At 39.1% G+C, this 11,910-nt stretch overlaps 2 protein-coding genes across 3 annotated transcripts; both read right to left on the bottom strand.

The window, feature by feature from the left end:
- Positions 1 to 1,009: 1,009 nt before the first annotated feature.
- Positions 1,010 to 3,430, bottom strand: guca1c (guanylate cyclase activator 1C). Its single transcript, XM_010743359.3, has 4 exons — positions 3,164 to 3,430; positions 2,527 to 2,676; positions 2,015 to 2,102; positions 1,010 to 1,900 (listed from the first exon to the last, which is right to left on the bottom strand). Exons 1-4 carry the CDS (start codon positions 3,356 to 3,358, stop codon positions 1,764 to 1,766), a joined length of 570 nt encoding a protein of 189 aa, XP_010741661.1. The 5' UTR covers positions 3,359 to 3,430; the 3' UTR covers positions 1,010 to 1,763.
- A 2,098-nt stretch (positions 3,431 to 5,528) lies between these two features.
- On the bottom strand, positions 5,529 to 10,441 carry c15h3orf52 (chromosome 15 C3orf52 homolog). 2 transcript variants are annotated; one of them, XM_027280928.1, is made up of 7 exons: positions 9,838 to 10,441; positions 9,338 to 9,424; positions 9,066 to 9,140; positions 8,652 to 8,784; positions 7,728 to 7,879; positions 7,123 to 7,193; positions 5,529 to 7,034 (listed from the first exon to the last, which is right to left on the bottom strand). In XM_027280928.1, exons 2-7 carry the CDS (start codon positions 9,392 to 9,394, stop codon positions 6,839 to 6,841), a joined length of 684 nt encoding a protein of 227 aa, XP_027136729.1. In that variant the 5' UTR covers positions 9,395 to 9,424; positions 9,838 to 10,441; the 3' UTR covers positions 5,529 to 6,838. The 2 variants fall into 2 exon arrangements, with proteins under 2 accessions (XP_027136729.1, XP_010741662.3); XM_010743360.3 differs by having other exon boundaries at positions 9,338 to 9,394; positions 9,838 to 10,437.
- Positions 10,442 to 11,910: the final 1,469 nt, after the last annotated feature.

Here is an 11,910-nt window from a genome sequence, read left to right on the forward strand (position 1 = left end):
GATTCAAGTTCAAAAATAAGCTGACAAACGGTAAATGTTGAACCAAAGAAGAGAATCCGTTGTTGTGTTGAGCCAAGGTTATCTGTGTTTCGAGGAGCAGATTATAGATTTAACTCCCAGTTCTTCTGTTGCCTGTTTGCAAAGAGCAGGCTCCTGCAAAGGCAAAGAGATTGCTTTGCAGGCTTTAACACAGTTCGGATATAATCGTCCAATTTAAGGAACCCAACACTGGATTGACAGTGTCCAGATGATCCTGGGGTGCAAACATTTATTTCTAGGGCGGATTCACCTGGAGCTAAAACACAGTCTTTCATGTGTTTGACAAAGCTCTTATTTTACTATAGAAATGGAAATAAAAGCTTTGCAGACGGCCTGTCTTTTGACAGATTAGCTCAGAACAAGAGCCAAGCACCACCCTGAACATAAAATACCGGTTTGTGTCACGGAATAAAAAACAAATATTGCTTAGAATATGACAATAGTTCCCCGGGTCAGGAAGGATTTAAACTATATTTGCAGTGACTTACAGTATGTTTGCAGTTTGAAACAGTTTGGTTGTTTTGAGTTTTTACATTAAAAACATAACAAGAGATTCAAGATACGCTTGACCAGAATTTAGAAACTCCAATATCTCTTTGGACTACAAGTCAATAAAGTCATAAAATGTAGCTATAAAGCCTCAACCTTGAAAGATGAGAGTTGAAGTTGCATTCCGTATCTGTGACCTGTATATGAGCACTTGGTTGGATCAATCGAGCTCACATGTTGAGCTCTTTCAGTGGTGTCTAAACAAGCAAATAATGTTTCTGCATGCTCGGTATGATCCTATATTTATAACTCTTCTGACTGCTGCTTTTTAATATAGCCTCCACTATTTGCTACTGTACTGTGCATGAACCAGTTTGTGCAATGTGAATGCATCACATCAAGAATCTGGCAAAAAAAAAAGTGTGAGAATGAATAAAAGTAAAGCATCAGTGAGAAACCTTTTTTTAACAAAAACATTGTATTGATTTTTAAGGCAACATTTTTAACCTTAATTATTGTAAAGTGTTACATTTCATGTCAAATCTTTTGTACATTCAGTCGCTACATGGATATTCAGTTACAGTTCAGTTTTTATACAATTCATGAAGATTTTACAATAGCAACAACACAAAACAAAGAATAAATCAGTGAGTGTTTTAGATGTTAACCGTACAGTGTTAACATGTTAATACACCCAGATACTGTAATTATGGCATCAGAAGTGACCATGGTGTCTACTGAAATGCAGTTTTGTTTGGCAGTTTGTTTGTCAAATCTGTTCAATTATAAATTATTAATAACGATTTATGAATTATAAATCTGTAACCCACTCTGTTTTGTGTCTGGTTCTGCAAATCACAAGTCTCGTACGATATTTCCAGCTCGATAAGTTAAATCAAAGTGATTTGTCACCACTTTGCTTTGCACCATCTGCTGAAGAGTCTCTCTTCACTGACGCACTCCAAACACGTCACCCGTTTAAGTGTTGTAAACCTCAACAAGACTGAAGGACCAAGAAAAGCGAGAGCACAAGCAGAAGGAGAGGACAAATTCTCTGCTTCCCCCTCAGGCGATATGCACAGAGATCATATGTGCATGGGACCGCTCAGTCTGTTCATTCAGTTCATTCTGTGTAGTGTGCAAGCACACACGCGCTCTTTCCTCGACACTGCTGCGTTCTGATAATCCACCAAAGATGCTCTCGGTTCTCCACACAGTCCAGCCACGTTACTGATTCAGTTTATGCCTTTCTTCTGTTGACCTTTGACGATGATCTCAAGAACGTTGGTGAGATCCATCATCTTGGTGAGCATGTCCATGATGTCGGGATGCTCCCTGGCTCCACTGATGAACTCCTCCAGCGTCAGTTCACCTGAGGACACAAGAAACAAAGATCTCAACCTATCTATTTAATCTATTTATTTATGGTGACATAAATCATTATAGCATTACACTAGTCCTGGATTGATGATAAGATGTTCTTTACCTTCTCCGCGAACATCGATCTTCTCATATATAAGCGTCACGATCTCATCTGGAGGAATTTCATAACTCCTGGTGATGTCTTGAATAGCCTGACAGAAGAGATTACACAGTTAACAGAAACACTTTGCCTTTTCTCATTACGCCGCTGAATGCAAGAACTATACTAGCTCTACTACACCTGCTACTAAATCTACAATGACTAACACCAGTTATACAATTACAGTCATTCATTTAACAACGTCAAGGTGAAAAAGTATCTGTAGGGTGATTACCGCATGACTTCATTAGTGGGTGAATTAGGTTGCATGCAAGGCCATATTTAGACTCGGGGATGGATAAACAATCCCCCTGGATTAGGTGTTATGTCTAGTTCACGGCCGGTTAAACCTATTTCTTCTCTTTCTGAGGAGATCACGCAAGCTGTACGATTCAGGAAGCTGTGAGCCGCTCACTTCCTTAGTTCTGGGAAACTCCAGTTATGCAACATTCAAAGGAAATATGTGTATTGTGTACCTTAAATATAGTCTCCAGTTCCTCCTTGTCGATTTTCCCATTTCCATCTTGATCAAAGAGCTTGAAGTACCACTTTAACTTCTGGTTGATTTCTCCTTTGAGTAATAAACTTATTGCGGCGATGTATTCCACAAAGTCTATATAGCCATCCTGCAAAAAGACACACGAAAGACATAGTTAGGAGAATAACTATGAATTCATGGGTTTACACCACAGCTTATTATTTCAATTTTGACTTCATAATAAGTCTACGTTATCATTTTATCATTGCATGCAAGAGCTAAATCAGAAAATCTAGCAGATATTTAAAGATACTGCAAAGCGTGCACACGGCACTTCTAATGTTCATGACCTTTTGTCCTCAGCTTTGTGAAAGAGTTCAGGGCACGCAGAGCAGAGAAGAGCTGACCTCTACTCTGCTGATCCCTCTTAAAACATCAGAGATCTCTGCTTCATGTAAAACCTTTTGAAATTATGCAACAAGCATCTTATTTTTTTCGTGCAAAATTTGGTACTATGATGCTAGACAACTGATTCATTCGACATGGTGCAAGCATCAAGAATTCACCAGTTGGCAAATTGTTGCCACACTGAGCACTTGTAAGGGAGTCACACAAGCAAGAAAAAAAGGTCTTACCCCATCCATGTCAAAGGTGAAGAAGACCTGGTCTACATAGCTGCTGGCCTCCTCTGTCATACCGGTCATGTCGAGCATAGTCTTGAGCTCAAAGAGTGTTATGACGCCCGAAGGAGACTCCTTCATGAATTTGGTGTACCAGTAGTGCATGTCCTCCTCCAGGATATCATCCAGGCTGGAGAAGTTGGTGCCCATTATTCCTCCAGAGGTATGATTTTATCCAGAAACCTGCAGAGAGCCAGTGGTGAGGTGTTGAGGCAAGAGAGGTAAGTGTGCGTACAGAGCATTGGCAGCAGTGAGATCCGACTGAAACCTCATGCAACGAGCCACGTTAATCTTTAAGTCTTGGTACAGCCAAAAAGAGACATAACCCTTTAATGGGATAAGTCTTCCAAGAACTTGAGGACATTGTATGCTCTATGACTGCAGTCGGTTTGGCTGCTAATACCGCAGAGCAACAAGGGACGCTACCTAGGATGAACTCTTGGCTTGAGGACAAAGTTGCATTTCTTTTTTAAAAATGTGTAATTTCTTCTTTCATTTAATTTTCAATGAATTAATTACAATTTAATCTTTGAACATTTGCGCTTATGAAAGTGCCAAATCAACCAAAATGTTTTAACAATATGTTTGAACACGAGAGATTACAGAAGATAAAATAGATACAGATACATAGAAATAGATCAGATATACTGATTTGGATATATTGTATTACAGTAAAACAGGAACAAACATGTCAAATGTAAATGTACTTCTCTTACAGTCTGTTTATTACATTACCGACTGTAATCCAGTCAGACCTCTCAGAACATTTCCACAGAATGTTGTGATTGCTCTCGACATGAAGATGTTTTCCTGTAAATGCAAAAAAAAAAACTGAACCTTAACCTTAACCATTAAGCACATTAAAAAACCTGTTAAGACACATTACATAATCATCAATCTAATGACAATGACTTCAAAAACTTTGTGAGTAACCCAAATGTAGGAGTGAGTAGTGCTGGTTAAGAAAAAGGTTCATTGTGGGAGGATTGCTGGTCTTTGAGCTGATGTAATGTAATGGGATCCATCTGCAGCAGGGGAGAGAGGGAAGCCTCGCTGACAGGGTTTAGCTCTGAAGCTGGGGGGCATGCAGGGTGAGAGGTAGAAGGACATGAGATTTACCCAAACCTATCGAAGCCAAGGCTGCTCAAACGTCTGACAATATTTCACAATAATATGGCAACAACATTTGCTTGATGTAATTAATTCAGTAGTAATTGCATTTGTATATCAAGTTATTTCAACCATCGTTAGGTCTCATTTTCAAAGTTAGAGGCAGGCTAAATTACCAGATCAACACTGACAGTTAAAGTGATGTTTTGATTAGAAAGATCAGCGTGACTTGCAAGAGTTATATCATTTTAGATTATATTTTATAGTAATGCATCATAGTAATAATTGGATTATATTTTTAGATTATATATTTTTTTTACATTTATTTAAAAAAAAAATGGTAATGGCCCTCCATAATGCACAAATGATAACTTCACATAAGAAATTCAACATCGATATGGTGGAAGAATGGTTAAAAAAGCGGGGTAGATATACTGCAGGTGGGAGGGGGAGTGAGGAGGGGAAACTACTCTCAGGTCAACACATAGACACGAAAGGAAAGACTGGGAAACACCGGAAACACAGGTAAGGCGGGGAATCACCCGGGAATCTGCTGTGGGTACAATAACCCAGAATGGATAAATACATGTTTAACCAGCACTGTCAAATCATGGCAGTCCTCAGAGGATAATGGGTACAACTGAGAGTAGTGAAATGCTGCTTAAACCACTCGGGTCCTTATTATAGTAAATCTGGCTTTAGACGATTGACCATTCTTAATATAGGACTCAGAAAATGAACCACCGGTGACTACAAGGCAGCACAGGCAGCTACTGTGCTGATCCACGCTGCAGCCTGGTGCCATGATGTCTCACAGCTGCCAACAGATCAAAAAAATGTTTGCTTTAACAGAACAAAGGTAGACTTCTGCAGAAAACTCCCTCACCCTAAACACAGTACAATAGTGACTAAATGTGTCCAGTCTAAGTCAATAAATCCAGTCTGAACAGAAATGTGCAAGTTTATTCTGGGACTCATCCAAACATTTGCAACATTTGAGGGTTTCAAAGAGCAGGTGGGGTGGTTTGGTTTTATGTACAGTTGAAATCTCGTGGATAAACTTGACCTTTTGACCAGCATGTGACTGTCATGCAGCAAAGAAGTTTGAGAACTGCACGTGAAAATATATTTACCTCCAGGGAAGAAACAAAAAGGAAAAGGTGTTCTAAGAGAACAAAACAAAAAAAAACATAATGATCATTTAATGCAATTTATATTAAAAAATCTTGGCTTTTTATTAACCCAAAATTCATTGCAAATAAAATGGGGATTAACAGACTCTGTAACTGAAAATACATCTGAGCTTCACATTAACTTTCAGCAGACAAATACTGACAAATACAACATCTGTAAAAGTATTCTTTCTTTTTTATCTTACAAGTTTATTTTAATGAAACCATTACCATCAGCATTAATCAGACGTGTTTTCACCACAAAAATAAGAAGTTCTTCTCATTTAGAAGTTGGCTCAAACGTCAACTCCTCCTATGAAGTCTTGTACTGAGTGCAATGAACTGAAGTGACAACCTGTTAATAACCATGTGGTGGATGGATAGCTTATAGCTACTAACTGATAGATAGTTTATAAACGGTTAATTTGGCATAAACATTATGCACAGCTGTAATCTTATTAGAGGATGGATCACTGCGAGGACACAAACTGTAATCTGACATAGTTGATAAACATGTTAAACATATACCACCGGTTCTATTAAATGCAACAACCTGCTACAAACACAACTCAGCAAGACAATATGTCAGTGTAGGATTAAAACAAACAAAGTCAACAGTACTTGGTCACTTCATGTGGGACATGCACACCCTCTACTGTTCAACCATGAAGATGGTTAGAAATACAGCAGGTTAATGAGGTCAAAGCTTCAGAGAAATGCAAATGTAATGCATTTACTTATAAACTGTACATGGAGTCAAAGCTTATTTTCCTAAATGTTTGTCACCCTCTAAGCAAATGTTTCCAGAACAGTCCACAGTCCAGTTTTGGTTTGCAAATTTGGTGACAGAAGATACATGGCACATATAAAAAACATGTATTTACATTAAAAAAACAAACATATTCAGCCACAGGTTTTGCACAAATGGCCATGCATTAATCACAGTGACAATTAAAAGATGGATATAAATAATTACAGGAGTGACACTTCAATCAACACTTGATAAACTTGCAGTTATGCAAGGCACGGAAATACACAATATAATCTCAGCATATGCTCAGCAAAGTCCTGCTTTTTTTGTCAGTATACTCTTGTAAGAGTCCATTTTACTGGACGAGTCCTGCACAGTTTGTTGATTGGTTTGAATTAAGAGCAGTCTGTTAAGACAGAACCCACAATGAACTCATGCATGCATGAGCTGCAGTCGTGACTGACGTTGCCGTAACTGTGGTCACGTAGCTTCCTGTGCATCATATGAAGCATTTCTACACACATGTGGGAAGTTCACACATGAGACTGAGAAGTCATATGCTGCACATATGAGTGTCTGTTTGGGAACATGTTGTCGTCAGTGTCCTAAAAACATGATCAGGGAAACTGGATCAATGTACGTGGGCGCTGACTCATCTGCTTCCTGGTCATATAGAAACTGTCTGAACACGTTGTAGACCATTTCCCTGCTCAGAGTAAAGTTTCTCAGCTGATCCTGGTTTTCTTCAGGCATGAGGAATGTCAGCTGGTAGTCAACGATGACTGAACCGTTTCTATGGGAAGAGTAAGAAAAGAAAATGAGTAAGAAAGGAGTAAAGATAGAAAAATGTAGCGCACAGGGAGTGTGATAAGTGTGCTTACCTGAAACCATGTATCTCAGTGTTGTTGAAATATCTTCCCAGAGCAGGGGAGGCTCTATAAAGGTCAGAGAGCTGGGTGGGGCGGGTTGAAACAGGCAGAAGCAAACAATGTGAGTTAATGTGTTTTTTTTCCTGTGCTAACATACTTTCACTTCACGGTAAGATCCACTCTGCTGCTGGGAGCTTTGCATTTGATCTGTATGAATAAAAACATCTGCAGTGCACTTTCAGCTCCCGGAAGCGGTGAGTATAAACAGAGTTCATAGCTTGCAGCATTGCTGTCTCGGCTGAGAAAATGTTTTTCACCCGACACTTAACAGCTGTCACACTATAGTGTGAAGTGCAGTTTGCTAATACAGGTTTTAGTGAATGTACATTATGTTTTAAATGTGAAACATATTGACAAAACTTGCAACACGGGTGCTATATACTACTATAAGTAACTGTAACTTCTGCAAAAGCTATTATCCTGCATGTTGATGCATGCTCTATTAATGATTAATTAATGTAGGTGTGGACAACAGACAGGAATAAAACCTGTATGCAAACCAAACATATACATTCCAAGTTATACATACAATTAATTGATAATATAATTGTCCAAACCTTATTTTCAATGTTAGCAGCCAGTGCTTGATTTTCACTGGAGTAAAGCTCCTCTGTAAACGCCAGATTAGGCAGCTGGAAGCTCCCATTAAAATACAGAGGAACTTTGAACAACGAAGGATCAAACTTCTCATCCGGGTCATCATAGATAACTGTTCAAAAAGAAAATGAGTCAAAAATTAAAGTCTACCTGCTGTATTTAATTAAGTAATATTATTTTAGCATTAGATTTCAATTGTTTGTACTGTACCAGATTATAAGAAAGTTGGTACGCCGTGTAAAATGTTAATAAAAAATAAAATGTGACATGCAAAACACTAAAATAACATATTTAAGTGAACATAGCACAATGCCAACTTGTGGTGACCAAATGTTGACATATACAGGTTTGGAAGCAACATTTGCTGCCAAGCAGAAGCCATTCAAGGACGGCCTTACTTATTAAAGTCGATACCAGGCCAAACCACATTCTGCACATGTCACAACAGCAGGGCTCCGCGGTGAAAGAGTTTGTGTGTTAAGGTGGCCGGTCCCAACATGTCGCATATTGCAAATGTTGGGACATTATGAAATGTCAAATACAACAAAGGTGACCTTGGACTGTTGCAAGAATGGGAAAATAATCCACTTTCAGTTCCCAGACGCTTAGAGAAGAAGAAGCGATGAGCTGAGTGATAAATATGACACCATCTTAACATGTTGTCGTCATTAAATTCAACATGAGCATATGGTTTTTCATAAACAAGAACTCAGTGACTCAGTTTAAACATCTGAAGTGTTGAGAAATTTGGGTTCTATTTACATTTCACAAGGCGTGCCAACTTTTTCCGGAAACAGCATTTACAGTGTTTATCTTATGTTCACGTTGTCCTCTGTTTGTTTGACACTCCTCATGCAAACACACTTATCTTCATAAAACCTTACGTGAGCACAGGAGCAGCGAAATCAGGATCACAGCAGCGATGAGGAGAAAGATGAAGACGACGACCATCCATAGTCTGATTTTCCAGAAGACGACCTCGTTCAGCTCTTTCTTCACCCTGCACACGGAGCTCCTCTGAAAGCACAATGAAATATCTTTATCAAGACACAGCTACAGAATAAATGGAGAGTCACTTTAATAAGAAATAACTAAAAAAATAGCATAAGAAAGTTTGTTTTACAGGCATCAGGAAACAGGAAATAAAATTCAAATACAGTATACAAAGTTATTTATAGCTGCTTTCTGTTCTCTCTAGTGTTTAGAGGATGGATGGGAAGATAACTTCAGGAAAGTTGCACTTCATTTATTTCAAGCGTAGGAGGAAATGAAACATGTTTTACTAAAAGTCTTCATACCTTTGCATTTCCTAGATTCATTCCATTTTCTGCTGCGTTGCTACAAGACGCCATCTCCCCATTATGATCTGCAGTCTGACGCAAAGACACAGCAGATATTATGTCACTTCACTCTTTTTTACTAGAAATTAAATAAGTCAGCGAGGATGTTGATTCATTCACTTCCACACAGAGGAAAACTCCCTTTTATACAGGAATGACACGTTTCTATTAACAGCCTGAATAAAACCAAAAGCAAGATACAAAAGAGCACAACTTTGATATAAACTTACCCGAGGATTAAGTAACTCTCCACGCTCTGCTGCACTGCCTCCATTACCTGCTGTCATCTAGGAGGAGGTAAATATCGGGGAATATTACTATGAAACACCACAAAATCACATCAAACTACAACGTTAAACTACTATGCACAGATACAAATATGTATATCAACAACAAAAACAACTGTAGATGGAAGAATTAGACAAAAGTGCAAAGGATGCTGAACTAAATATGTAGCCAGTTGTAGCAGGTGGGTGTGAGAGTATCAACAGCATTTGTAGATTTTGTATGAGTGATGATATTTACACATTTAAATGAATAATAAATAAATACATTAAAAGGTAAGGTTGATGTTTGAGACACAGACTGTCACATGTGTCTTCAGTCCTGATGTTCACATAGAGAAAATTGAATTAAATGTAATTATGTTTCTAATCACACATGTTTTATTTGTCTTATATATTAATTAATTAATCTTACTGTAATTAGGCAGATCACTTAATACACTCACACATGTCGCTCCATAGTCTCCATTCGTCTTTTTCTCCTGCAGCTCGATGTCCTCCATGTCCATGTTTCTTCCCAGGACTGAATCAGACTCACTATCAGCCGCCTGTGTGAACTTCCAACCCGGAAGCCTCTTCAGTGACTTAAATAATGAAAGTGCGCTCGGTGGAGTTATGATCGTCTTCAAAAAAGGCACCAGTTCTTCAAAATCAGCAGGTCTGTCAGTGAGTTCACATTGTAACACCTGACAGCTCCTGGGAAAATGTTTTTATTATTTGAATCCTCCTTCACTGTCCGTGCGTCCCTCTCCCAGCCTGCCAGGTGAGTTTCCTTCAAGTTTCGGTGCGGCTGACGTCGGAAGGCGTTGTCAAGAAAAGTGGGGGGTGGATACATGAACACCGTCACGCTACGACTGAACACGACACCGTGGACGTGACTTTACAACAACAACCTGATGTGAATTTAACGGGATCTGCGTATAAACACTCAATCCTCCGAGGACTTTATGATGCGTAAATATTGACTTAACCACAGGATATCCAGCTGGAGACTTGTTTACCTGCTCTCAGCTTTATTCAAATTAAAGGAATTCCTCACATGCCTTCGATGCTTCTCTGTTATGTTGATTTTAATCACAAGTCATAATTGTAAAAGATAAATTAAACATCCTAGCCAACTTTCTACATAAATGATTATTATCAGATTGCAGATTTCACCTGCTGCACCTGCTTTAAACCTTTTAAATATTACAGCACAATTAAAATATAGATAGAAAACATTTTAAGTTTAATCAACACTGTGCAATTTCTTTTAATTACAAAATAAGAGATTTAAAATCATGTTGATGCTACACTGATTTATAGTCAGGTGATTGGTGCCCAAGTTTGCGCTTTTGGGTGCGATCATCATACGTAACGCTACACACCACCAACTATTTCACTTGTTTTTGGATCATATTTTATGGAGAAATTTATGGAGTTTGTTCACCGGGCTGCTTGGCCTCTGAGCTCAGAGCACCGTGTTTGTACCACAGGTGTTTTGGAGGTTTTTACACCGAGGCTGCAGACAAATGCTGAAGGGGTAGTGGAGCCAGGGTCGTGCCAGAACTGGAGCTGGGCGAGTGTGGGCAATGTGGCCGAGCCTCTGGACAAGAGCAAACTGACTTTAATTTGTTTGCGACAGCTTTGTGAAATAAAAGGCTGAAAGACGCTGAACTTTAATCCTAATCATAAGTAATATAATCATAACAAAACAATGTGTACAGCTGTTCTTTGTTTAAGACAGTGGCATTGCACTGAGAATCTGTGGGAACTACTATATGCCGGTTTCTACGCAGTGTTGTTTTAAGGTGTGGCCAGTGATTCAAATCAGAAAAAACAATCTGCTCTGATAAGAACTTGTTAGTCCAGCCATGATTTTTACGTCAGGTAGCGTTAAACTACTTGCCCACGGATATTTATCTTACTTCCTAGTTTGCCAACACATGCTGTTGTTGTGATGTTAGCTGTATTATCTGGAGAACTGTGAGTGTGCAGCAATAACTTTTAACTAAGTAGTTGCTGTGTTGTTGTTAGGGATGGGAATCTAGAACCGGTTCTTGTTGAGAACCGGTTCCGTGTGTTTACCTAATGATTCTCTTATCGATACGCACGCTCGATTCCAGCAAGCACAACTAATTATGCCACGTAACTTACGCAAATTTGGCACGTGCAGTGCAATCAGTAGTAAACAATGGCACCCACTCGGGTTCAAACACTCCAAAGTTTGGCTGCATTTTACCAAAAAATATGGCAACAGGGCGACTTGCAATCATTGCAAAGTGGAGATAACAGCGTCGGGAGGGAACACGACGAACATGCAGAAACATTTGCACACACAACATGCAATATTTTTAAATGAATGTGGTATTTTTGACACGCTTCGTACTAGAGATGAATCTCAACCTAGCAGCGGTGGTGGCAGCAGCCAGGCTATGACCTCTGCGGTTACTACGGAAGGTAGTTACACATCGTTACTATTATCTAGGCTGTGGGCCTCTTTTGACCTCGCGGTTGGTTTTGTAAGGTCGTGATACTTC

This window comes from Larimichthys crocea, chromosome VII (assembly GCF_000972845.2).
Source record: "Larimichthys crocea isolate SSNF chromosome VII, L_crocea_2.0, whole genome shotgun sequence".
NCBI classification, from domain to species: Eukaryota; Metazoa; Chordata; class Actinopteri; family Sciaenidae; genus Larimichthys; species Larimichthys crocea.